At 50.2% G+C, this 27,894-nt stretch overlaps 1 protein-coding gene across 1 annotated transcript in view; it reads left to right on the top strand.

The window, feature by feature from the left end:
- Positions 1 to 27,894, top strand: part of NRBP1 (nuclear receptor binding protein 1) — a 72,664-nt gene that overhangs the window by 36,559 nt on the left and 8,211 nt on the right. The window contains exons 8-12 of the mRNA XM_045009768.1: positions 10,444 to 10,527; positions 10,838 to 10,896; positions 19,080 to 19,178; positions 19,312 to 19,444; positions 19,713 to 19,815. Of these exons, the coding sequence (XP_044865703.1) occupies positions 10,444 to 10,527; positions 10,838 to 10,896; positions 19,080 to 19,178; positions 19,312 to 19,444; positions 19,713 to 19,815 (478 nt within the window). The remainder of the gene's footprint in view (positions 1 to 10,443; positions 10,528 to 10,837; positions 10,897 to 19,079; positions 19,179 to 19,311; positions 19,445 to 19,712; positions 19,816 to 27,894) is intronic.

Genomic DNA, 27,894 nt, shown 5'->3' with positions numbered 1-27,894 from the left:
AACTGTGAGCATTGGCACTTCTGTAAATCAGATCCTGGGTGACTGAGTACCCAGAAAATGGGAGAAACAGTGACCCAGCTGTGAAAAGTTTGGTGTACGTAACTGGCCCAGCTTCATATAGTTTCTGTGTGGTGGAGGCATGGATACAATCCAGTTCTCCAGGGCAGCATTCAGTTGCTTTAACCATGAGACTGTGTTTCTTTTTCTGCAATCCCCTGCCTCATTCAGTACGTACCTTGCGACTCCTTCAAATGATGAGTCACTGGTCCTGTAGACAACAGCATCATTCACTGCACATCCCTGATTCATTCCCAGAGCAAGTCTGTCCAGAGTGTGCTGTGGTGGTGGCAGGGGAGAAACTGTCATCGGACAATTAAAGACATAATGCGCACACACAAGGGAGATGCATTTGAGTTGCACAAGGAACTTTAATACTGGTATTCACCTAATTTCCTAAGACTCAAGTTAGGGAAGTTCTTTTCAAACAAACCCTTACATTGAAAAAACAAATCACATGGAACTATATTGATTCCCAACCTGGCTCATCAGCAGGTTTGGGATCTCCGATCCTCAGCACAGCCCTCTGCCACTTGAGTAACTGGTAAGAGTAGGAGGCTTACGTTCAGCGTGGACCTGCTGCTAGAGGGGATGAGACTAGACAGCAGAGGAATGCCACGGCTCAGTAACGAGTCCAGTTCCAAGGTTTGTAGGACAGCGAGCGTGCTACAGTGGTCAGACTCTTCTTTGGAGCGATTGCCCCCATCTTTTGCCCATGTTCTCTGCTCCTGTCCTTCCCTGCCCCCTTTTCTCTGCCCCTTGGGGCTCTGGCTTCTGCCCTCTGCCTAGTGTTTCATTCCACCATCCCTCTGCATCTGGCTTGCTGCCTGAGCACCAGCAGGGGGAGCATTCACAGCATAGGAGACAGTCTCCCAGCTCTCACATCCAGTGCCTGGTGCCATAGCAGCCCCTGGCAGCTGGCAGGAGCAATTGCAAGGTAAGTCCTGCTCAGCTCCTTCAGATCTGGCATGGAGCATGCTCAGTTACTCCGTGGGGTTGTACATCGATTCATGGCTTAAAGTTTTGCCTTGATTGAGAAATTTTGCTTGATTTGCCCTCTGAAATACCTGGACTGAACTGAATGGCTGAATTCTAGCTGTTGTTCCAAAGAGGTGCACGTCTCCTTGTTCAACATTTAAGGCAATGTTCTCTCTCGCTCAAGGTCACTATTTTGTGAGCTTTCCTGTGAAGTGATAATATAACATATCAAAAAAGTAATCAGGGTTTGAAACCATAGTGCCTTCTGGCAATTGTGAACATTCTGAGTCCTAACCTGATGAGGCATGATAGGCCTGTGAGTGGGTAAGGCAGTGATGTATCTGAATTGAAGGTGCAACTTAACCTGGCTGAAGCCGAAGCTAGAGAGATGTGATCTCTTGGGCAATGTTGCACAGCCCCTAAAGTGTAAAGTGATCCAGTGTAATGGGCATGTTTGGTCATTGCCTGTTAATTTCTTTTGTCCTTGGGGACCCCTTCGGTGGGAGAGTGCCCTTGGAATGGGTCAGTCTGTGACAGTTCAAGTGAAGTGCTTTTCTTCTGACTGATATAATCTTGTGCAGGGGCGTGTAGCTGCTGCGGTTGATCTACTTGTTGCCATGTTAGTTATGACTGAAACTAGAAAGAGCAGCAGTTTTGTTCCCAAAGTCCAGACCCTTTGTTTTTCAAGCATTAAGTTACTCTGGCGTTGCGGTCAGATAATGTATGTTCTTTCAGATTCATGGCTGTCCAATAATTAATCAAGCTCACTGCCTGTAACTGCGCTTTGCACTGTTTTGGGGATTGTAACACTTAACTACTGATGGGTCTTCTGCACAAACTTCACCCTCCGGCTTGATACCTTGATCAGAATGAGTCAATTTCTGTGTATGAGCTTTTCCAGCTTTTGCTGGTTAACTGTCTTCTGTTTATTGCAAACTGAAAAGATCATCTTATAGCACTGTTGGTCTGCAGCCCTTAAGGTAGATCTCCCATGTGACAGCATTTGGATGTAAAATGCTTGGGTTCTCAAAATGTGGCAGACGTTCTGAGATGTTTCCTCTCCAACTTTGATTCCACACTTAATGGCTGTAAACTTCGCTTTGTCACAGTGGCTCTGAAGTCGTGTTCTCCAAGTCTCTGATGCCCTCCTTAATTCAGCTGCATCAAGGTTCATGAATGGAGTGAGCTGTGAAATGTCTCATGCTTTGGCAGATGTATGCAAGTGTGAGAGACTAATCTTTCTACAGCTTAAGAACATAAGAATGGTTGTACTGGGCCAGACAAGTGGTCCATCTAGCCCAGTATCCCATCTTCAGACAGTGGACAGTGCCAGGTGCTTCAGAGGGAATAAATAGAGGGAAATTTATAATGATCATCCCCTGTCATCCTTTCCCAGCTTCTGACAGTTGGAGGTTCAGGGACACCAGCACATGGGGTTGGGTTCCTGGCCATCTTGGCTAATAGCCATTGATGGATCTATCTTCCAGGAGCTTATCTAGTTCTTTTTTTTTAACCCAGTTATGCTTTTGATCTTCACAATATCTTATGACAATGAGTTACACAGGTTGACTGTGTTTTGAAGAACTTTCTTATGTTTGTTTTTAAAACTGCTGCCTATTAATTTCATTGGATGACCCCTAATTTGTATAACAGGTGAAGAGGTAAATAACATTTATTCACTTTCTCCACACCAGTCATGATTTTATTAGACATCTGTCATATCCCCTCTTAGAGATCTTTTCCAAGCTGAACAGCTTGTCTTTTTTAATCTTTCCTTATATGGACACAGTTCCATACCTCTAATCCTTCTCTATACCATATCAAATTTTAATATATCTTTTTTGAGACGAGGTGACCAAAAGTGAACATAGTATTCAACATGTGGGCATATTATGGATTTCTGTAGTGGCATTATATTTTCTGTTGTCTTGTCTATCCCTTTCCTAATGGTTCCTAACATTGTTAGCTTTTTTGACTGCTGCTGCTGCACATTGAACAGTTTTCAGAGAACTATTCGGGTGCCTCCAAGAATTTTTTCTTGAGTGGTAACAGCTAATTTATACCCTGTCATTTTTTATGTGTAGTTGGGATTATCTTTTCCAAAATGCATTCCTTCATATTTATCGACATTGAATTACATCTAGTATTCTGTTGCCTAGTCATCCAGTTTAGTGAATTCCCTTTGTAACTCTTTGCAGAGGGGTTTGGGCTTACCTATCTTGAGTAATTTTGTATTCTCTGAAAATGTTGCCACCTCACTATTCACTCTTTTCCAAGTCATTTATGAATATGTTGAATGGAACTGGTCCCAATACAGATCCTTGGGGAACCCCACTATTTACCTCTCTCCACTGTGAAAACTGACTGTTCATTCCTACCCTTTGTTTCTTACATTTTAACCAGTTACTGATCCGGGAGGGGACCGTCCCTCGTATCCCCATCTACTTACTTTGCTTAAGAGCCCTTGGTGAGGGACCTTGTCAAAGGCTTTCTGAAAGTCCAAGTTACATTGTCCACTGGATCACCCTTGTCTACGTGCTTGTTGATTCCCTCAGAGATTTCTAATAGATTGATGAGGCATGATTTTCCTTTACAAAAGCCGTGTTGACTCTTCTCCAACATATTGTGTACATCAGGGGTAGGCAACCTATGGCATGGGTGCCAAAGGCGGCACGCAAGCTGGTTTTCAGTGGCACTCGCATTGCCCAGGTCCTGGCCACCGATCCAGGGGGCGCTACATTTTAATTTAATTTTAAATGAAGCTTCTTAAACATTTTAAAAACCTTATTTACTTTACATACAACAATAGTTTAGTTATATATTATAGACTTATAGAAAGAGACGTTCTAAAAACGTTAAAATGTATTACTGGCACGCAGAATCTTAAATTAGAGTGAATAAATGAAGGCTCGGCACACCACTTCTGAAAGGTTGCCGACCCCTGGTATACATCTACGTGTCAAATAATGCTGTTCTTTACTATTGTTTCAACTAATTTGCCTGATACTGAAGTTAGGCTTACTGGCTTGTAATTGCCAGGATCGCCTCTGGAGTCCTTTTTAAAAATTGGTGTTACATTAGCCATCCATCAGTAATCTGGTACAGAGGCTGACTTAAGCGATAGGTCAGATACCACAGTTCAGCAATTTCATTTTTGAGTTCCCTCAGAATTCTTCGGTGAATTCCAGCTGGTCCTGGTGACTTGTTACTGTTTATCAGTTTGTTACAAAACCACCTCTTGACACCTCAACCTGGGAGAGTTTTTCCATTTTTTTTAATCTAAAAAGAATGGCTCAAGTGTGGGCATCTCCCCCGCATTTTCTGCAGTGAAGACCGATGCAAGGAATTCATGTAGCTGCTCCACAATGGCTGTCTCTCCCTTGAGTGCTACTTTAGCACCTTGATTGGCTGGTGGCCCCAGTGACATTTTTAGCAGGCTTCCTGCTTCTGATGTAATTAAAAAAAATTGCTCTTTGTTTTTCTCTTCAGGTAACTGTTCTTCAAATTCTTTCTTGCTCTACTTTTACTCTTGACTTGCCAGAGTTTATGCTCCTTTCTATCTTCCTCCCTAGATTTGACTTCGAGTTTTTAAATAATGTCTTTTGCCTCTAACTCCCTCTTCTACTCTGCTGTTTAGCCGTGGTAACTTGGTTTTGAGGCATACGTTTAGTTTGAGCCTCATGATGTTTTTAAATAGCTTCCATGCAGCTTGCAGGCATTTCAACCTTGTAACTGTTCCTTTTAACTTATGTTTAACTAGTTTCCTCAGTTGCGTGGTTCCTGTTTCTCATGTTAAATGCTACTGTGGTATGTTTCTTTGGCAATTCCCCCCCCCCTGCACTGTCCTAGGCAGTCTTCTGCTCCAACACCCAGTCTGTGCCGCTTCCCCCTCTGGCTGGTAGGGGAATCCTCGCCTGCCTTCTACCCCTGGTTCCAGTCCATGGACCCTACATCTATCAACTGTGGTCTGCTTGATCTCTGACCATGTTGCTCTTTCCCTGAACTCCTTCCTACACCTTCTGGGCTTTATGGGCTCAGCAGCCCAAACTCCCCGCTCCCAGGGAGTAATTGCAGACTGCTTAACTCTGTAGCCCCCAGCACACCTTCCTTCTCCCAGGGAGTGACTGCAGACTGCTTCTCTGCAGCTCCTTTCTGCTGCCAACTTCCTGGCTTTATACCAGCCCCACGTGCTCCTTCTCAACTGGGCTCCATTATCAATCACCCTTTTAATTCTTGGCTCTCCCCCAGGTGCAGCCTTTCAGGTTAATTGACCTAATTTAACCTGCTTTACCTTGTGTGGGGTGAACACCCCATCACAGTACCCATTTGGAGCTTATGGTCACTACATAGATCTGCCCAGTTGCATACTCAGGACATGCTTTCACTGCACAGTTAACCTGGACCTTTACTTGTGTTTTAGCCCAACTCCCACCCCCATCCACACAGAAAAACCTCTGACCCGGCTTTGGAGGTGCTTAAAATCAGTCTGTTGCCACTGCTTTGGGGTGGAATAGAACCTTGGCTCTGGTTTAACTTGGGCTGGAACCTGCCTGGCTGGGATGACTTAGTTGGGAATTGGTCCTGCTTTGAGCAGGGGGTTGAGCTGGATGACCTCCTGAGGTCTCTTCCAACCCTAATCTTTTATGATTCTATAATAGCAACCTTTTAGAAGAGCCTGTACATTTGTTTGGCCCAAGTTTGTAGGTCTGTCATTGGAAGTCGTCTCTGCAGGGTACTGTCCCCATTGCTCATGGCTCCTGTGGGGGTCACACCTAAGTTTAAACTTAGTTGGATAAAGGGAGGAGGGCAGGCTGAAGCACAGGGGTGTAGTCTTTGTTCTTTCCCCACTCCGTGGGGGTACATATCTCTGCTGTGCAGGCTCCCCACTGTAGTAGAAAGAGGGCCTGAGACTTAAGGCCTTGTAGCTGAGGCCTGGGCTAAAGTAGTGGTCAAAACTTTGCTGATATAAAGCAGTGTCAGGCTGTGAGCACTGCAGGGCCTACTCACAATCTGGCAAGAACAGGGCTGATATTGCAGAAATGCACATTCCTAAGAAGTACTAGACAGAGCACTCGCGCAAATGTCTTCCAGAAGGGTGGTACCAGAACACCTCGCTATCAGCACATTCCCTACAGAGAACAGGAATACGCTGACCCATCCTAAAGATAAGGTCAGGAGGACAGTGTGATGGATAGAGATGTACAAGGTGATGGGTGGTAACCGGCTACATCAAAGGGTGTCAACTAACTACGTCAGAGGGGCAGTACGTAACTTGTTTGTATCGATGTATAAAATGGAACCTCAGAGGGAGTGTCTGGCCAGCCTGGGGGGAATGGAAAAACCAGCCGCTCACTGAGCTGCGTCCATTGTTATGAGCATACATGTTTATCCTGAGTCTGCCAGGTGCTGTTGTTGTGCTTCGTCGACAATAAACCTGGCTGGGTGCCTTCGCTCCTTAATGGATCTTGTGGTCATTGGGTGGTTCACTGCTATGCCAACTGTCTGCGCAGAGTTGGGACAGCACACGGAGAACACTCACACAGCCAAACATCTAACACACACTGCCTGGTGTGGAAAGGGCCTGACGCTCTCCAGTCTTTGGAAATAAGGAATTTCCCTGTGCAGAGCTGGATTGTTCTTTGCAGTCACCGGTCTCTGTTCAGGCAGAGACTTGGTAGTAGGGGGCCCATTTGACTACTACTGTGCGGTGCCTTAGCCTGCCCTTGTGAAACAGACCTCTGTGAAAGCTGCAGGGGCGCTGCCTGGAACTAGATCTGTCCTTTGCTATGACGTTGATTGGCAGCTAGGCTGATGCCTGTTTAGTGTTGGTGTACTGACAACAGTGAGTACGTGACCTTGCACTGCTCTCCGCCTGTTGGGGAGAGGGGTTGTTAGTGTTGGTAAGTTTCCCTGGAGTACTGTGTGAGGGAGGAAGCGGTTTATAGCAGGAATTGGAGCAGCGGGAGTGTTACTAGAGAGGTCCCTGTTGTTTCAGTCCTTCCTTCTGCTCCAGAGTCTCTGTTCTGGCAGGAGCACTCGGGTCTGCCCCTGCTCCTCTGTGCATCCCCTTGGGCATACTGCGCCACAGGAGAGGGTCACGTGTCCCATCATTGGTAAGCCGCTTTGCTTTTCCTCAAGAGAGATTTAGGGAGCCCAGGAGTTGCCGGTATGGCTCAGGTCCGTAATCCATACCATCCAGTGGCCAGAGCCAGGTGCTCTAAAGAGAGGTGTAAGAAACCTCCTAATCCCTGGTAGTTACAGATTAGTTTAACCCCAGAGCAGGAGGTTTAATCTCCCTTCCAGAACTCGTTAATTATGAAAACGCTGGATATTCTTGTGACCTAGGCAAATGTCCAGTTCCTCTTTAAATCTTGGTAGCTTCAAGTTTTTTCCCCTATCCTGCTGGTAGTAGCTCACCTTAACTGATCACTGTCACTAGAGTGTGTATGGTAACACCCATTGTTTCATGTTCTGTGTGTGTGTGTCTTCCTATTGTATTTTCCGCTGCATCCATCCGATGAAGTGGGTTTTAGCCCACAAAAGCTTAGGCCCAAATAAATTTGTTAGTCTCTTGGTGCCACAAGTACTCCTTGTTCTTGTAGCATAGTTTCACAAGCTAATTACACATTGTGTGAAAAAGTACTTCCTCATCAGTTTTGAAATTTCCACCTATCTTAATTTCATTGAATGTCCCTGTGTTTGTGTTATGAAATAGGGGGAGGGCTAGCTCAGTGGTTTGAGCATTGGCCTGCTAAACCCAGGGTTGTGAGTTCAATCCTTGAGGGGGCCACTTAGGGATCTGGGGCAAAAATTGGTCCTAGTGAAGGCAGGGGGCTGGACTTGGTGACCTTTCAAGGTCCCTTCCAGTTCTAGGAGATAGGTAATAATTGGAGATATGCCATTTATTACCTTAGATTCTCCTGACCTCCTTTCTCTAGACCGTTCATTATTTTAGCCTTCCATCATGTTCTCTTGCATTTCTCTTTCTCACACACTCTCCAGAGCAGTTTTCCCAAACCCTTGATCATTCTCGTCACCCTTCTCTGAACCCCCTCTAATTCTGCAGTGCCCTTGGGGGTGGCATGACCAGTCCTGCATGCAGTATACAGATGAGGCTGCACCACTGATAACATGAAGGCAGAATATTTTGATGATATTCTCTATGCAATTCCTAGTGCATTCTAATATCGTGCTTGTTTTCTTGACTGCAACTGCTCATTGAGTTGTCTCCAGTGACGACCTCCTCCTCATTCTGTTCTCTTGTTTCAGAGCACTCTGTTCATTCATAGAAAAACAGATATGGGAGATGGAAGCACCTTGTTAGGTCCTAGCCCCTGGAAGCCAGGCAGGATTGTCTCTACAGTCTGTTCTCCGAGGCTTTTCTGCAGCCCAAGTGACAGGGCTGTCTTGAGGCTGTGGACTAGTTGGAGCTTACTCAGCGCGAAATTCCTTTTAGTTTCTCCCTGTTGTTCCTCTTTTGGAATAGAACAATCTACCTTTTTGACACAAGCACTGTGTGGAGTCTCCCATTCAAACAGGGATGCTAGAAAGAGTAGCCAGCTGTGATTCGTTTGGAAAGAGTAACTGAGGCAGATTCACTAGGCTTACTCCTGGGGGAATTCCGTTTCAAAAAGTTAAAAATTCTGCACACAATATTTAAAAATTCTGCAAAATTCTGTGTATTTTATTTGTCAAAATAAGTCACTCCAATTTCAATTATTTTGATAAATTATTTCAAAATACCTATTAGCAAGTATATTTGTAACAATACAGACGACAAAAATGATTCTGGACATTTTTTGAGAAATAAATTCCTTAGCAGGCATATTGATACAGACCTTTGAGGAATAATTCAATTAATTAAACTACTATACAGAAATGTATTTCCCGCACCCTTCAAAAACAGGGCAAAGGTTTGGGGAGAGGGAAGTAATTGCTGGACAGGTACCTGGGAACAAACCTGGAGGGTTGTTGGGTATGGGTGGAAGAAGAATGGAACAGGTTTTTTGGGGGTGTGGGGATTGTTGTGGAGTTTCCCCCATGCAGACCTAGCTGATCCCAACCTCTCCCGTTCAGTCAGCTACATCTGCCCTGTCCCCATGTGTCCTTGCACCCCCACTCTCATTCAGCCTCTGCCCCAGTCCATTCCTGCCACTAGCCCTTCTGAACCCGTCTGTGACTCTCCCAGCAGCACTGTGTGTCCCGCTCTGTGTATCCCCCCATATCTCATGCCTCCTCACCTGGCCCCGTGGGCATGATGCTGTGAGGAACGCAGTCTCTGACCCCTCCCTATCGGCTGCTGACTGCTACAACTGGTGAGCTGGCTGTCCTCTGTTCTGGCACCACAGCAGCAGCACCTACTGGCCGAAAGGCATAACTGCAGAGCCTCTCTGGCAGAGTATTTTTTGCCAAGAGAAAACATAAATCTGCAGGGGACATGAATTCTGCACATGCACAGTAGTCCTGAATTCTCCCCCAAGGGAGAACATTCTGAGTTAAGTGTCACTACTTTGTAGGATTGTGGGTGGGAGGGTGTGGATGCCCTGTCTGAAGGAGATGAGGTAGTGTTGGGAGCACTTTGGTGCAGGAGTGGCTGTGCTCCAGGGAAGGGTGAGTGCTAGAAAGGAGGGAACCCGTGTGTTCTCTACTTATCTTGATTTTTCTAATGTTTAGACTGTTGTTCCTTCTTGGAAACTTGTCTATAGTCCCCTAATGGAGCGAGTTGTCCCAGGAACTTATCCCCTCCCCTCGGAAGCCCATGTGCTCATGCTGCTCTGCTTGCCCTCACTGTTGGGTTTGGTGCCATCTTGCTGCTGCTGGTAGGCTGAGTGCTCCTGGCAGAGGCCTCCTGCAGACATGAGCCATAGGCAGAGGCACTGGGCTGGCTGGACCTTCTCCATCAGGGTCTCTGTACTGGTGTCTTTTGTGCTTGGCTCTGCCCTAATGAGGGACCCCTCTGAGCAGAGCAGAATCTGCACCAGCAACAACTTGTTGGCCATGGAACAAGTAGCCTCGTTGCAGAGCTGTCAGTCTGTCTGAAACTCAGTGCCTCTGTAGCCAAGCCTCAAGTTGCTGAATGCTGTGGGTCTGAGCTGAGAGCCTTCAGGCTTGACTGTAAACTTGAGAGGCCTTTCTTAGGTGCTCCTTCCTCTGCAGGGGCCAGGGACTCCACAGGTGCTGTTTGAGCCCAATACCCGGTCTCGGTGAGTGTGCAGCCAAGGGAACAGGGTAGAGAAACATTCCAGTGCCCCTCTGCTGTCCCGTGCATGGGGAAGGTGCACCCACCTCAGTGTGAGATGAGGGAGCTGGTGCCTGGGGTCATTATGGACAGCTGTGCCCTCCCCCGAGCAGCCTGCGGCCCAGCTGGTAAGGATTACTGCATTGTAAGCATCTGTGACTCTCTTCCAGTGGCACCAGACACCATCAACAACCATGTGAAGACGTGTCGTGAGGAGCAGAAGAACCTGCACTTCTTTGCCCCAGAGTATGGAGGTACAGTACAGCAGCACAGTGCCCACAGGCCTCGGGTGTGGTATGGCTGGCTTGTCTTGCTAGTAACCAGTCTGTGGGTGGCTATTACCTGCATATCTCAAGAGAGGCTGCAGCTAAGGGGAGCTAATGCTACTCCCCCTGGGACTGCATGGCCTTGATCTGGAGCCACTGGGAGCCCTTGTCCCTGGAATAGCAGTGGAAGGGAGGGGGCTGCAGGATCTTGCTGCCTGGTGTGGCAGCTGCTGGTGCTATAAGGTGCTGGGACTGTCCTGTTGGGAATTGACTGAGGAGCCTTGTTCCTGTGTTACAGAAGTCACCAACGTCACCACTGCTGTGGACATCTACTCCTTCGGGATGTGTGCGCTAGAGGTGAGTGGGCTGGGCTGCTTCTGTTTTATCGGGAAGGGAGATGGCATGGGGGTGCGTTCTGGGCAGGGGAGGGATGTCTGAATGAAACAAGAATCCTCTCTGTTGGAGTTACTCTGTCCCCCAATCCCTCAGCAGCAGTTCAGCCATTTCTGTCACCAAGACCCATGCCCTCCCCCGCTGCATCCTCCCATCCCCCACTGGCACTAACATGCTAGACAAGGATTTGGGCTGGTTGGGGTCTTTCCATCAGTGTCTGTCCCCTGTATTGGTCTCCCTTGGGTGGCTCCTCCCACTCCAAATGTAACAAGTGACCCATGGAACTCAGTGCCACAAGATAATGAGGCCAGAAGCTTAGTAAGAGTCAAAGGAGGAGGATAAATTTTTATGGAGGATCTGGACAACCACAGTTTCGATGCAGTTTAATAAGGAATACGAAGCTTCCTGTTTCAGGGCATAAACCAGCTGCTAATGAAGGTTGGGGGAAGCTTTTACAAAATGGAGTGAGCATTTTAAAATGGGGTTTGAATTACAATATGGCAAACAGTGAACAGAAGTTACAATGTTGGCAAGTGTAGTGAATGGTGAGCAGAAGTTACATTAATAAAGTGAAAAATTTAAAAACAATTTCATTCATCAGTTCTACAGCCTTTGACAAAGCAGTCTGGCAGAAGAGATTAGAAAAGGGGTAGGAAGTGTGGCTTTTTGTTAATCTTGGGATGCAAGGGCCTTGGTCAATCACAGACAGATGTTCTGGGCTAGCAAGTCAGCCTCGACTTTGGACCCTAGTTCACCTCCCTGGTGTGTGACCCCAGGAGACTGATTGGGGGGGTCCCGCTCCATCACTGTTGTGTCTCAGGCTGGGCAGAGGTGCATGTGCTGCTTCATCCCACCATACCAAGGCTGTGCAGGTCCTTGCTGGTGTGAGAAGCAGTGGGGGATGGAAAGAAGCACAGGAGAGTGGGGGAAACAGAGCAGGATCTCGTGACTATCAGTCCGGTGTCCTCACCGGTCTGGCCCTCCTGATGACTGAGTCTTCTCCAGCAGAGTCAGGCAGACTCTGGAGTGAAGCAGAGGCCTGTCAGCCTTTACTCAAGGGAATCCCCCAGGAGTCTTTCCTCCACGTGACTCCCCAAAAGGGGGCAATGGGCAGAATAGTGCATCCCATAGTTCTTCAAATGCTTGCTCATATCGATTCCAATTAGGTGTGCGCGCGCCATGTGCATGTTTGTCGGAAGATTTTTACCCTAGCAACGCTCGGTGGGTCAGCTGGGCGCCCCCTGGAGTGGCGCCGCTATGGCACCGGATATATACCCCTGCCGACCCATCCGCCCCTCAGTTCCTTCTTACCACCCATGTCGGTCGTTGGAACAGTGGAGCGTGGCTTTGCTGACCTCCACTTCCCTAGCTACTCGTAGTTCTCTCGTTAATTCTTGTATATATAGTTGTAGTTAACTTTATTCGTTTGTAGTATAGTTAGTGTATATAGTTCAGAGGGGTTCAGGGATTATCCCCTTCCCCGCACCCGGTGCCGGGGCCTATGCCCGGTTCACCGGGTTTCAAACCGTGCTCGGCCTGCCACAAGCCGATGCCGACAAGAGATCCCCACGACTCCTGTCTGAAGTGCCTCGGGGAATCTCACCTAACAGATAAGTGCCACATTTGTAAGGCCTTTAAGCCGAGAACAAAAAAGGAGCAGGACTTTCGTCTCAAGCAGCTCCTGATGGAGGCAGCTCTTACTCCTCTGCCCTCGGCGCCGAGCGCTGGGCTGTCTTCAAGAAGCGCTCCCTCGGCACCGGATCACCGGTACCACCAAGGCCTCTCGGCACCGGCCGTCGCCGGCACCGACGTCCGCTCGGCACCGATCCCTCTCCCCGAGGGCGAAGAGGCACAAGACTCCTGCTGCGTCCGCGCCGCCTGCCCCGCAGCCTGAGCGCTCTACTAAGTCGGACCGCCCGGCACTGATACCTGCCGTGGCACCGACAACATTGGCACCGTCGATTCTGGCCACGCAAGAGCCATCGAGTCCAGTGCCTGAAAGCTCCCCGGTGCGAGCCGTGGTTGAGCTCACTATTCCCTCCACGCTGGAGACATTTTCCACGGCGAGGGAGTTGATTGCAATGACGGAGTTTGCGCTGCCTCAACCCCTGGCACCGCCGGTGCGGGTTATACAGTCGATCGGCAAGCCTGCCTTGATCAGACCACCCTCCGTCGGCACCGCAGAGCAGCACCGTTCACGATCCCACAGACGTTCTCGGTCCCGTAGCTGATCCAGGTCCTGACGCCGCTCGCAGTCCCGGCACCGTTCTCCATTTCGGTACTGGTTGTACTCGCGGCACCGGTCAGCGTCCCGTTCGCCGGCCCGGTACACTCGGCACCGATCCAGCTCCAGGCACTGTGACTCTCGTAGCCGCTCCCGACGTCGAGCCTCGAGATCTCGGTCAACCTCCCGGCACCACTCCGGTCACAGGTCCCGTTCTCGCTCCCAGTACCGATCCCCGGTGCCGCATCGAGCGACGTCAGCTAGAGAGGGAGACTCTGCCCAGGGCTTTTCAGCTCCTCCATGGCCATCCAGATGTGCATCAGTGTCATCCCACGCGGGCAGTTCATACGCGCAGGACCGTGATTCGGATGTGCCCACCAGAGTCTTCCAGGAGCCCCAGGCCCAGGACCCTGGCCCCCATCAGTGGTCATTCTGGACACCTTGGGCGTACCACCAGGCCCAAGGCGTACCTGTGGTCCCATCTCGCTCTGTTCTGTCAGAGCACTGGGTGCCACAGGCAACAGTTAGCCGTCCCCCTCCGACCGGTACGGAGGAAGCCCCGGTTCAGCCACCTGACTCCCAGATCCCACTGGAACAGGAGGTCGTCCAGGAGCACGAGCCCACGCAGGACCCGCTTGTCCCCGGCCTTTCTTCTTCCTCCTCCCCAGATAAGGCGGTGGCAGGAACGTCCTCCTCGGGCCCTCCTCCAATTGACTTGAGGGGCCATCAGGACCTCCTGAGACGGGTGGCACTCAATATGAACCTCCAAGTGGAGGAAGTCTCGGAGATAGAGGATCGGGTCGTAGACATTCTGTCGACTGACGCCCCCACTAGAGTGGCCCTACCGTTCATTCGGACGATCCAAGCCAATGCAGATACCATCTGGCAGTCTCCAGCCTCTATCCTACCCGCGGCCAGGGGAGTTGAACGCAAGTACATGGTACCCTCCAGAGGGTACGAGTACCTATATGTACATCCTCCCCGCTGCTCCCTTGTCATCCTGTCCGTCAATGAGAGGGAACGCCATGGCCAGCAGGCACCAGCCCCTAAATCGAAGGAGGCTAGGCGAATGGACTTACTGGGCCGTAAGGTGTACTCGGCAGGGGCCCTGCAACTCCACGTAGCAAACCAGCAAGCCCTGCTTAGCCACTACAATTACAACACCTGGGTGGCGGTGGGCAGACTTACGGAGTTGCTTCCTCAGGACTCCTGTCAAGAGTTTGCTGCCCTCCTGGAAGAAGGGAAGAAAGTGGCGAGAACTTCACTCCAGGCCTCGTTGGATGCAGCTGACTCCGCTGCCAGGACTCTGGCTTCGGGTGTTGCCATGAGGCACATTTCATGGCTCCAGGTGTCGGGCCTTCCCCTGGAGCTGCAGCATACTATACAGGACTTGCCCTTCAATGGCAAAGGTCTGTTCTCTGAAAAAACTGACCCTAGGCTGCAAAGCCTAAAGGACAGCAGGGTCACTATGCGCTCTCTCGGCATGCACACGCCGGTGACTCAGCGCCAGCCTTTCCATCCCCAGCCTCACTGCCCTTACCCTGCGCCTAGACAAAGACAGGACTTTGGCAGGAGGCGTGGCCGAGGCGGTCGTAGGCGTCAGTCAGGGCCCCAAGGGGGCCAAAATCAGGGTCCCTCTAAACCACCAGCGGGGCCAAAGCCAAACTTTTGAAGGCACGCCCGAGGATGGCGTACCACTTATTACCCAGGATCCATTCCCTCTCTTTTACAACCGCCTCTCCTTTCTCCTCCCTGCGTGGTCCCATCTAACCTCAGATCGTTGGGTCCTACGCACGGTGGAACTTGCGCACTCGCCCCCCCACCTCCCACCCTCCATCCTCGTCCCTCTTCAGGGACCCCTCTCATGAGCAATTCCTCTTGCAAGAGGTGCGGATGCTCCTCGCCATCGGAGCTATAGAGGAGGTACCAAAGGACGAAAGGGGCAAGGGGTTCTACTCCCGCTATTCCCTAATCCCCAAGGCGAAGGGAGGTCTCAGACCTATCCTAGACCTGCGGGAACTCAACAAGTTCATGATAAAGCTGAAGTTCCTCATGGTATCCCTGGGGACCATCATCCCATCCTTGAATCCCGGAGACTGGTATGCCGCCTCGATATGAAGGGCGCGTATTTTCACGTCGCCATTTATCCTCTACACAGAAGGTACCTCCGGTTTGTGGCCAACCGTCAACATTTCCAGTTTACGGTCCTTCCGTTTGGCCTCTCTACAGCCCCAAGAGTATTCACAAAGTGCATGGCTGTAGTCGCCGCCTCCCTCCGCCGCCGTCGGATACACGTTTTTCCGTATCTAGACGATTGGCTAATTCGAGGGACCTCCGAGGCCCAAGTTGCCCATCATGTGGGCATCGTCAAGGACCTATTCCTGTGTCTAGGCCTGATGATCAATATAGAGAAATCCACTCTGATTCCCACACAGAGAATAGAATTCATTGGGGCCATCCTGGACTCCAATCTCGCCAGAGCCTGCTTACCTCAGCCTCGGTTTCAGGCGATGGTAACAATTATACAAGGTCTATGGAACTTCTCGACAACTTCGGCTCTCACTTGCCTAGGTCTCCTGGGTCACATGGCTGCCTGCACATTCGTAACCAAACATGCCAGGCTTCGCCTCCGTTCCCTCCAATCGTGGCTCACCTCGGTGTACCACCCGAGCAGAGACAGCATAGACATGATCGTCACGATCCCCCCGAGCGTCCTAGGCTCCCTCGACTGGTGGTCGATGCCCTCCCTGGTGTGTGCAGGGATGCTGTTTCATCCACCTCACCCCTCAGTGTCCCTCACGACGGACGCCTCATCTCTCGGCTGGGGTGCTCACCGTGGTCAGTTTCGCACTCAGAGTCTTTGGTCAGCTCAAGAGCTGGCCTTGCACATCAATGCCCGAGAGCTGAGAGCAGTCCGCCTTGCGTGCCAGGCATTTCAGCAGCACCTACAAGGCCGTTGTGTCTCAGTGTTCACAGACAACACAACGGCCATGTATTACATAAACAAGCAGGGAGGAGCACGGTCCTCCCCTCTTTGTCAGGAAGCCATTCAGCTCTGGGACTTCTGCATAGCCCAATCGATAGACCTGGTAGCGTCCTTTCTCCCAGGGGTTCGGAACACTCTGGCGGATCGCCTCAGCAGAACCTTCCTGTCTCATGAGTGGTCGATTCGTCCGGACGTTATCCATTCCGTTTTCCGGAAGTGGGGCTTTCCCCGCATAGGCCTCTTCGCTTCTCGCAAGAACAGGAAGTGCCAGACGTTCTGCTCATTCCAAGGCCTCTCCCCGGGCTTGATCTCGTAGGCTTTTCTGATGTCGTGGACGAGCCATCTGCTGTACGCTTTTCCACCGTTCCCGCTGGTTCACAGGGTCCTGCTAAAACTCTGCAGGGACAGAGCGCACCTGATCATGATCACTCCAGCGTGGCCCAGGCAGCACTGGTACACCATGTTGCTCGACCTGTTGATAGCCAACCCGATTCCCCTGCCTCTTCACCCAGACCTTATAACGCAGGATCACGGCAGACTTCACCACCCAGACCTGCAATCCCTGCACCTCACAGCATGGCTGCTGCATGGCTAAACCGATCCGAGTTACGTTGCTCTGCCTCGGTACAACAGGTACTCCTGGGTAGTAGGAAACCTTCCACTCGGTTAACATATCTGGACAAGTGGAAGCGTTTCTCCTGCTGGTGCGAAACGCACAATGTTACTCCCACTGAGGTCCCGATCCATTCCATCTTGGACTACCTCTGGTCTCTCAAACAGCAGGGCCTGGCGGTGTCGTCATTGAGGGTGCACTTGGCAGCCATCTCTACCTTCCACCCAGGGGAGAGTGGCCGCTCCGTTTTCTCGCACCCTATGGTTTCTAGGTTCCTCAAGGGCTTGGAGCGCTTATACCCCCAAGTTCGCCGCCCCGCCCCAGCCTGGGACCTCAACCTGGTTCTAACCAGACTTATGACTTCCCCATTCGAGCCGCTGGCAACCTGCTCGCTGCTATACCTGTCCTGGAAGATAGTTTTCCTCGTAGCCATTACGTCGGCCAGACTAGTCTCCGAGCTTCGGGCTCTCACGGTGGACCCACCGTATACTGTGTTTCACAAGGACAAGGTGCAGTTGCGACCACATCTGGCCTTCCTCCCTAAGGTGGTGTCGGCCTTTCATATCAACCAGGATATCTACCTTCCGGTCTTCTTCCCAAAGCCACACTCACAGCGAAGGGAGCAACAATTGCACTCCCTAGACGTCCGTAGGGCGCTCGCATTTTATATCGAGCGGACAAAGCCCTTTCGTAAAACACCCCAACTCTTCGTCGCAGTGGCAGACCGAATGAAGGGCCTACCTGTCTCCTCGCAGGGGGTTTCTTCTTGGGTGACGTCGTGCATCCGCACCTGCTGTGACTTGGCCCATGTTCTATCGAGCCACCTCACTGCACATTCCACCAGGGCTCAGGCTTCTGCTGCTGCCTTCCTGGCTCACGTGCCCTTCCAGGGGATAGGTCGTGCAGCTACCTGGTCCTCGGTCCACACCTTTGCCTCACATTATGCACTGGTCCAACAGTCCAGAGATGATACAGCCTTTGGCTCAGCAGTTTTGCATTCTGCAACATCTCACTCCGACCCCACCGCCTAGGTAAGGCTTGGGAATCACCTAATTGGAATCGATATGAGCAAGCACTCGAAGAAGAAAAGACGGTTACTCACCTTTGTAACTGTTGTTCTTCGAGATGTGTTGCTCATATCCATTCCAATTAGGTGTGCGCGCGCCGTGTGCACGTTCGTCGGAAGATTTTTACCCTAGCAACACTCGGTGGGTCGGCTGGGCGCCCCCTGGAGTGGCGCCGCTATAGCGCCGAATATATACCCCTGCCGACCCAACGGCCCTTCAGTTCCTTCTTGCCGGCTACTCCGACAGAGGGGAAGGAGGGCGGGTTTGGAATGGATATGAGCAACACATCTCGAAGAACAACAGTTACAAAGGTGAGTAACCGTCTTTTCTCTCTCAGCTAGGTCCAGTTTCCAATTTGGTCCATTCTGATTCTTCTCTCACGTTGGTTCCCAGTGACGCTTTTAACAGAGTCCTTGGGTGGTGTCAGTTGAACATTGTTTGGACTAATTCAGTCTGTCTTCTGTCTGGGCCTTCCTCTGTCCATGTTTGGCGTAGGTGATTGTAACGCTTTGAGCTTTCACCCTCTTTCCAACACTGTTTTCAGGCTGCTAGACCCCGGTTATTACAACAGTCCTGTCTGTGTTTTGGGCTGCCGTTGGAAGTGGCTGGGGTAGCCTCGGTGGCTCTTTGAGGTTCTCTCTGTATTGTGGGTAGCAACACTGCTGAAGGCACTTTCTTAGCTACCTTTCTGAGGGTATTGGGGAAATAGTCTTTCCAGCTTATTCTGGGTCACTGGGAGCAGGGGTGATATTGGGAAACTTATGGCAGCAGTCCAGATGGCTCCTGAGAGAGTGCAGGGGTGGGACCATTCCCTGCAGCCTGCTCAATTACTCTCCTATAATTGGGTCCAGTATTGCCAACCCCGAGAGCTCAAAAACCATGAGGAAGACCCCAGCAAATTCTGAGCTGGACTTCAATCATGATTTAAAATAACAGTGGATGCTTTTATTTGCTTTCTGAGCCATTAGGTCATGTTAGAGTCCTGCTTTCAGGCTTGTCCCTATAACCATGAGGATTACTCGAGATTTCTTTATTTTAAAAAAAAAAAAGTCACCTAATCACATGCCTCCAGGGGCTGGTGCTTTACAAGAAACACCAAATATCATCTGATTAAATTACAAGAGTTGGCAATATGGAGTTTCCCTCAGTTCTCTCCCTGCTCTGCCAATTCCGGGAATAACTCCCTCGGGCTGAACTCTGGTAGAGTGACTAGGCCACCTGGGCTCAGCTGGGCATGATGTTTCTTTCTGCTGGCAGATGGCAGTGCTGGAAATCCAGGGTAATGGCGAGTCATCCTATGTGCCCCAGGAGGCTATTAACAGCGCCATCCAGCTGCTGGAGGACCCCTTGCAGAGGGTGAGTACAAGGCGGTGTTAGGAATATGCCTGTTGACGTGCAGGGCTCAGACTTGGCCCCTGCAGCCTGGCTGCAGCACCCTCTTGGCTCTGTCGGATGTGCCTTCCTATGTCTGTGGCTTCTTGTCTTGCAGGAGTTCATTCAGAAGTGCCTGGAGCTGGACCCTGGGAAACGTCCCACTGCTCGGGAGCTCCTCTTCAACCAAGCTCTGTTCGAGGTGCCCTCCATGAAGTTACTGGCCGCTCACTGTATTGTTGGACACCAGCGTGAGTATGAGATCCAGGGCACACCTTGCTCTGTACTTTCAGGAGACTCCAGCAGCTCACCACCCTACAGACATCGCAGCAATGGGAAGCTGGAAGCCAGGCTTGGGGTGGCTGCACCACTTGAGTGTCCATCCCTTAGCAGTGCCTTGCCTGCTGCGAGAGCCGTGTGGCTGTCTCAAAGCTGCATCCCGTGGCTTCCTTTAGCCCTCAGGCAAATTGGGCAGGGGTTGGGGCAGTGTGGGTGTAACCTCCTTCCTCTTCTGTGCAGATATGATTCCTGAAAACGCTCTAGAAGAAATGACCAAAAACATGGACATGAATGCAGTGCTAGCAGAGATCAACCACACAGACAGGGAGGGGGTCAAGATGATGTGAGTACCCCTCTCTGCAGGAGAGCCAGCCTCCCACACTGCTGCAGTGAAGAGCAAGAGCTGCCCAGCACAGTATGATCTGTATTACTGTCGCACCTGGGAGCCCAGTCTTTGGCCAGAACCCCTCTGTGCCAGGCACTACAGACAGGCCCTGCCGCCAAGAGCTTAGTGCTGCCATGCGAGGCTCCCAAACTCTGCTCTGGTGGGAGCTGACTCATTGCATGGGGATGGCACAGAGAGCCTGGGGGTGAGAGGAAGCCAGCCTGACTGTCTCCATGGCGGGGAAGGGGTGGCGGCTGCTGCTGCAGAGGAGGAGAAACTGGAGGAAGAACAGATGATGGGGGTGGAGGAGAGGCAGTCTTTGGCTGCTCTGGGTTGTCTTGATCCAAATGGGACTACCCAGAGCAGCCATTGTTGAGTGTTCCTGGACTGATCCAGAGAGGGGATATGGCTCCTGGAAGGCAGTGTCCCATGGGCTGGCCTGGGAAGCAGGAGCGATAGAGTAGCTCCACGGACCTGCAGCCCAGTCTCCTCCCTGTCCGGCCAGGCTACCCCCAGAAGTCAGTGCTGAAGTTGGTGAACGCTTCAGGCCTCTATCTCACTCACTGTACCCCAAGCCTTCAGAATCAGGGGAATTTACTGGGTAACCAGTGAAAGGGTCTCTTCTTTGCTGTCTACATTTTAAAGCTTCTCTCTGCAGCCATGCTGGTAAGAAACTTGTTTTTTTCTGAGCTGTCGCCAAGGTGGATCCCACTGTAGGTGCATATGCCCCCCATGCATGGGAGTGGAGTCTTGAACAGCCGTATCTGGGGCTGTGCATGTGCCCTGTGCCGTGTCATGAGGCAGCACAAAGGGTGGCGCAGCCATGGCCCTCCCTCAATATGACAGCCAGATGGAATGTGGCAAGTGTCTGACCTAGGGCAGAGCCCCACCCTGGACAGGTGTTATATGCAAGTCCTCCTCTAGGAACCACAAATCCAGTATTGCCCAGTCTGTGACTGTCACTTCCGGGTCTAGAGTGACCCATGCGAACTGCTCTCTGGCAGATTTAGCTTGAGTTGAGCATCCCTGGATATGTCCATCTCAATAGGGATCAGCCAATCAAAGGATGGGGCAGGGTTTGGATCTGCCAGGTGGTGTGGTGGTGGGTGCAAAACAGCTTGTTCCAGTGTACCGGAGTGGGTGGGGAGGAGGGGGGCAGACACCGATAGCTTTTCTTCTTTGTCAATGTCCAGTTCAATGGGACTGTGAAGATTCCGACACAAGGCTGGATGAAAAATTGGTTTTAAAGTCTAAGGAGAGTAATGGGTGGGATGTTCCCCAGCTGCCGTCTGGCTGCAACTGCCGGGAGCAGAGGGAGGGTCAAGGCTGCTCTGCCTTCTTGTCCTTGCACAGGGTGCATGGGCCCAAGGGACATGGCTATTTCAAATCTCCAGTCTCATGCGCATGAAGTGCATGTACACCTACAATGGAATCCGCACTGACAACAAAGACCTCGACAAACCACAGTTACTGTGGGGTAAGTAAACAGAAGGGAAAGCAATATTCTCACCTGATCACCTGGCTCCAGGAGCTGGGGCTTCAAGAGAACATGAAATATTGGGACAGGTGGCAACACTGTTGGGGAGGGAGTGTCTGCTTCCTTTTGGAGAGGACCTCTGTCCCTTTTACCTTTAGAACACCACCCTGGCGCTGCACAGGGCCCTGCTCTGGGCTCTTACGCTACGTGTCAGACCTGGCTTGTCATGGGGGGGTGATGGGAGGCAGGAGGGGTGGGGTTGGGCGGATGAGGGTCGTAGCAGTTTGATTCCCCAGGCACTCAGCTGAGGCAGGTGCCCTGTGTGTGAGGAGGTGGGTGGTGTGGTGTCTGAGGTTTGTGCAGCCATATAAAGCAGGAGGCTCTTGCTGCGTGCCTGGCCAGTGTGTGGAGTGTTCAGGAGGGCTGGGCAGTGCAACAAGTTAGGGGCTGGTCACCAGGATGCTTTTCTGGGAGCAGCTTCTCGTTCACAAGAGAGGTAGCACCTCTCAGCTCTGGGCTCTGCATTGCTGCTGGAGGGTCCGAGACTAAGCCCAGCCCTCAGCTCAGGGCACCAGGAATCCTTCTGCCAGAGGTGGAACAAGTTGGTGGGTCAATTTCTCCCAACTGCTTTGTTTTATAACTAGTTTTACTCATTTTCATTCAGTAGTGACTTCATTTCAGCATCTAGCTCCTCTTGCTCTCCTGAGCGGAGGTTCTAACCCTGTGGTGCAGCCTCTCTAGCAGGCTCCCTCCGTCCCCATCCCAGTAGTGCAGAGCCCCGCAAGCATCAAGCAAAATGTAAGCATGCTATGAGCATCTTCTGAGGTGCTGCAGAGGGCGAGCTATGCTCTGCTTCCCCAAGCTACTGGCCCTCACTCTGCCATGGCATGGGCCTTTGAATCAGACTGGCATACCAGGGCGTCAGACCCTTGCCCGAAGCAGCGACTCTGTTGTGGGAGGCCTGCCCTGGAGCATCTGGATTCCCCAGGGGAGCAAAGCCCCTCGCAGCCTGCCCAGGGGTGTGTCTTTCAGGCTCCAGGTCCCAAAAAGACTGCTGCTGGAAAACTGAATCTAGCTCTGGTGCCCACAATTCAAGAAGGATGTTGTTAAATTGCAAAGGGGTCAGAGAAGAGTCACAAGACTGATTAAAGGATTAGAAAACCTGCCTTACGGTGATAGATTCCAGGAGGTCGGTCTATTTAGCTCAGCAAAGAGAAGGTTTAAGGGGTGACTTGCTCAGTCTGTAAGTACTTACATGTGGAACACATGTTTATTAATGGGCCCTCTTGTCTAGCAGAGACAGGTCCAAAAAGTTACAATGGCCAGAAGTTGAAGCTAGACAAAACTGGACTGGAAGTAAGATGTAAATTTTTAACAGAGGGTAATTTACTGTTGAAGCAATTTACCAACAGTCATGGTGGATTCTCCATTACTGACCATTTCTAATCCAAGATTGGATGGTGTTCTAAAAGATTTGCTCTAGTTCAAACAGGAATTAATTGAGGGCAGTCCTATGACCATTGTCCTACAGGAGGTCAGACTAGATGAAAACAATAGTCCCTCCTGCACTTATAATTTATGACAAAGGAAGTGTCCCCTTTATAAAGCAGTGACTTGTATTGTCAATGAGCAGTTGGAGAAGGGTTAAATGCTGATTTTTACGCTTTTACCTTCCCACCCCAAGGGAGGGAGCGTGTGCTGGGCCCCTCTCACAGGTAGTCATCTGTATCAGGCCCCCTCCCCTCCCCTCCCCGGCCATGCAGAGAAGCCTGTGACTCCTGTGAGGCTCTTCCTCAGGTTGCAATGCAATGGGAATTGTACCTGCCCTGGCTTTCAGCCCATGGACCCTTCCTTTGCCAGGGAATATAAGAACGACCATACTGAGTCAGACCAATAGTCCATCTAGCCCAATATCCTGTCTCTGACAGTGGCTGGTGCCAGGTGCTTCACAGGGAATGAACAGAACAGGGCAACTACTGAGTGGTTAATCTTATGTTGTCCAGTCCCAGCTTCTAACAGTCAGAAGCTTAGGGACCACCCAAAGCATGAGGTTGCATCCCTGACCATCTTGGTTAATAGCCATTGATGGACCAGTCCTCCATGAACTTATCTAGTTCTTGTCTGAGTGCAGTAATACTTTTGTCCCTCACATCATCCCCTAGCAAGGAGTTCCACAGGTTGATTGTGCATTGTATGAAGTACTTCCTTATGTTTGTTTTAAACCTCCTGTCTATTAATTTAATGAGGTGACCCCTGGTTCTTGTGTTACGTGACGGGGTAAATAACATTTCCTTATTCGCTTTCCTCCCACTGTTTATTATTTTATAGACCTTTAATATATCCCCCCTAGTTGTCCCTTTTCTAAGGTGAACAGTCCTGGTCTTTTTAATTTATCCTCATATGGAAGCTGTTCCATCCCCATAGTAATTTTTGTTGCCCTACTCTGTATTTTTTCTAATTTTGAATGTAACTCTTCTTTGAGTAGTGTCCCTATGGGTGCTCCACTCTAGGTGCCCCATGCACCTCAGATTGGCGATTTTTATGTACCAGTGTCCATTTAGCCTGTGCATGTGCCTTCCTTCCCCCCCTACACCCGGCCCCTCCCCCCCCCCCGCAGCCTTGTGCTATATAGAGCTGTGCGGGTGAGCCACCCTCAGTTCCTTCTCAACAGCCTTGGCTTGAGACAGACCCTCAGCATCATCTGAGTTGAGCTTACCTCAACTATATTTTTCTCTAGTTCTTAATAGTTAACATTAGTTCTTCGTTTCCTTTGTGGTAGTTAGCTGGAGTAATTTTTATAGTTTACAAAAAAAAAATTACATACATTTTTAGGATAAGGACCCTTGTCCCTCCCCCTATTTTTTTTGTTCTTTCCCTCAGAGGAACTGAAACCCTGGGAGAGGATATGCTTGGTTCTCCCAGGTTTTAAAGTTGCCTTTTGCACCAAGAGGCTGTCCCGGTCAGGGAAGGACGTTCCCGGCTTATCCGCTGCCTTGGAGAGTCTTGTGTTCCCCAAAACTACAATTTCTGCCTGAAATTAAAGACAAGGGCCAGAAGGAAATGGGAACTCACACTGTCTCCTTATGATGAAGAGCTTGCACTGATTAGCTTCTGACCTTGACCCAGGGGCCCCCCGTACACAGTTTCTAATCACATCAACTGCTTCAGCCTTCTCGTTGCAGCATTCCCCTATAGCGTTGAAGAGGAGATCGTTGGAATCCTCTCAAAGACTCGAGAAAGTGGCCTTCCAGCCCTCTGGGTAGAGAATCTACCTCAAACAGATGGTCTCTGATCAGGTTGACCATTTCAGCACCTACTGATCTCCGACTCAGTACCCACAAGGCCACAGGTTCCTCGGTTACTGTCACCACCAGTAAGCCTAAGGACTCTGAGTTCTAGCTGCAGAAGATTGGCACTGTTGGGTGATTGAAGTGGCAGAGAGAAGCCCAGCTCTTCTAAATTGGTACCAAAAGTCTGCAAGGATCTCAGTACCCAGCACTTTGGCTCCGCAGAAGACCAGACTGACAGCTACTGGCCTTTCATCATAGGGCATATGAACTTTGGTACCTTCGGCACCTTCTGCCACAGTCACCTCTGCCCAATTTGCTTCATCAGTACCACTCACTGTTCCGGTACCTCAAGAGATTTAGATTTCCTCGAGACATGGCAGTAACAAATGCCTGAATCTCCCCTGTTCAGCACCGACCACATCTTGTTCCTCAAAGATTCACCTGGTACCAACAGTCTGCTTATTTCTATGACTGCTCCACCTCTATCAAGTGAGGAGGAGGAAGACAATGGGGACTTTTCATCAGTCTCCCACATTTCTGTCCAGGGCGCTCCCTTCCATTATCAAGGAACTTTTTATCCTGAGACCTCTAAGGAGTTGGACAGTCCTTGTGAGAGTCGTGCTCCATGCTGCTGGTATTGATACCTTGGGGTGCCTCCACCCATGCCTTACGTACCACCTCAGTGGCCGTACTGGGACCTTGGATGGCTTACTGCCAGCAATTCTCCTGGGACCCTAGTGAGCTTCACCAGGAGAAGAGACAGTCCCCACCAGCCTTTCTCTAGGGTTTCTGATCCACAAGAGGAGACCTTTGAGGATCCAGAAATTAGATTGGACAAATTACCCCTACAACTAACATCTCTTCCTCTTCCCCAGACAAAGTTGTCATGCCTCCTTCACTGTCCTTGGCTGCTGATTTTAAACAGTTTCAGACCTTATTAAAAGGGTAGTGGACTCATTACAAATTCCACTGGAGGAGGTTAAGAAGTCGCAGTATAAATTACTTGATATTTTGCACACTTCATCATCTGCCTATGTTGCGCTACCCATTAACAAGGACTTTAGACCCTGCAAAAATAACCTGGCATATCTCGGCCAAAGTACCACGCATCTGTAAGAGGGCAGACAAAAAATATTAAATTTTTTAATATAAAAATATTTCCTCCAAGGTCTCAGAATTTTTATTTTCACATCATCCCCCAACTCCCTTGTGGTTGATGCTGTGGATAAACATGTCAGACAGCACCACACTAAATCGACTCCAGATGGTAAATATTTAATGTCTTGATTTTTTGGGGGGCCATAAGTCATACTCATTGGCTACCTTTACAATTTAGGATTGCCAGTTATCAAGCCCTCATGGTATACTAACTATTGAGCATCATCCAGAAGACCAGAGGGAGCAGTTCCAGGCAGTCATCGCAGAGGGGCAACTGCTTGCAAGAACATCTCCACAGGCCTCTCTGAACACCACTGTTACAGCTGCTCATTCTGTCTCCATGGAGACAGTCATGAGGAAGGGCCTCCTGGCTTCAGCTCTTGGGTTTTCTGAGACGTTCGATATACAGTTGAGTACCTTCCTTTTGACAGATCAAAGTTGTTTGCAGAAAAACTGATGAATCTTTGCATACCTTAAAAGACTCTAGAGCCACCTTGCACTCTTTGGGAATGTACACCCCTGCACCAAAAAAGGTTCAGTAAGTCTCCGACCGCACAGAGCTCACGTCCCACTCAGTTTCTTACCTCCCAGAGGGATTACAAACATCGGTGTAAGAGAGAACTCACCAAGCAGACATAGCTTAAACATGCTGCTACTCATGCCTTCGGTAGTAGAAATAAATAAAAATCCCTTGACTGGTGGAAGAACCCTCACAATGTTTGCACAGGGATTCCTTGCGCTCAACCATCTCTAACATCAGTAATAACAGATGCATCCCTACCTGGATGGGGAGCCCACTAGTTGCACATACTGTTCAAGGCAGGTGGTCTTCTCTCGAGTCCACCCCGATGTCAACTTGCTAGAACTGAGATCAGTCAGAAACGCCTGTATCCATTTCCTCCCACTGATCGGGGCAAATACATAATGATGGACATGTCATGCATGTTTTACATAAACTGCCAAGGGGGACGAGATTGCCTTCCCTCTGCACCGAAGCAGTGAGACTTTGGAATTGGTGCAGATGAAGCCAGATCAACGTCTCAGCATCTTACCTCTGAGGCGTACAGAACACCACAGCGGATGCCTTCAATAGATACTTCTCACGAGATCACGAATGGGAGACAGATCCCACTATCCTCCAGTGCGTATTTCACTGTTGGGGTGTCCCACAGATAGTCTAGTTTGCCACAGCCGAAAACAAGGAATGCACCCAGTTCTGCTCAAGAAGTGGTCTGAGTCACCGCTCCCTGGGAGATGCCTTTCTCCTTCGTTGGAGTCCAGGACTTCTGTATGCATTTCCCCCACTTCCCCTGATGTCTAAGCTGCTGTCCAAGACATAGTCTAGGTGGTTATTGTAGTACCAACGTGGCTGAGACCAACGTGGTTTCCTTACCTCACTCAGCTCACGGTTTGTCAGCCAATCACTCTCTGGATTGTCCCCCATTTCCCCTCTCAGCATGCTGGTCAGATCTGCCACCCCAGGGGTTCTCTGGCTCAAGGCATGATTCACAGGGTTAGAAACAACCTGTTCTGGGGATGTAAAGGGAGTGCTGTTACATAGCAGGAAACGATCTATTTGTGACACCCACACCCAAAAGTGGATGAGACTCAAACATTGGTGTGACCTAAAACACCTTTCACCTACATCCTCTGTTATCATTTGTTTCTAGATTACATCTTAGAACTAAAAATGACTGGATTATTTTTAAGCTCTGTAAAGGTGCATTTTGCAACTGTAATGGCCTTCCAGCATTTTTCAGTTTTCGCTCATCCTACAACTAGGAGGTTTCTCAGGGGACCGGCCCATAGGCACTGACTTCCTCTCTGCCCAGTGGGTGCTCAAACCTCCCCCTCCCCCGTCCCTTCCCCGAAGTCCCCTTCCCACCCCAGCCCATATGGCTTCAGCCCATTTGCCAGCACTGAAGTTAGGCTTACTGGCCTGTAATGGCCACCAGCATTGCCTTTGGAGCCTTTTAAAAAAAAATTGGTGTTCTCTTTGCTCTCTGCCAGTCATCTGGGGCAGAGGCTGATCTAAGCGATAGGTTATATACCACAATCAGTACCTGCAATTTCATATTTGAGTTCCCTCAGAATCCTTGGGTGATACCATCT

This window comes from Mauremys mutica, chromosome 3 (assembly GCF_020497125.1).
Source record: "Mauremys mutica isolate MM-2020 ecotype Southern chromosome 3, ASM2049712v1, whole genome shotgun sequence".
Lineage (NCBI taxonomy): Eukaryota > Metazoa > Chordata > Testudines > Geoemydidae > Mauremys > Mauremys mutica.
This window is presented reverse-complemented; position numbering and strand designations above follow the sequence as displayed.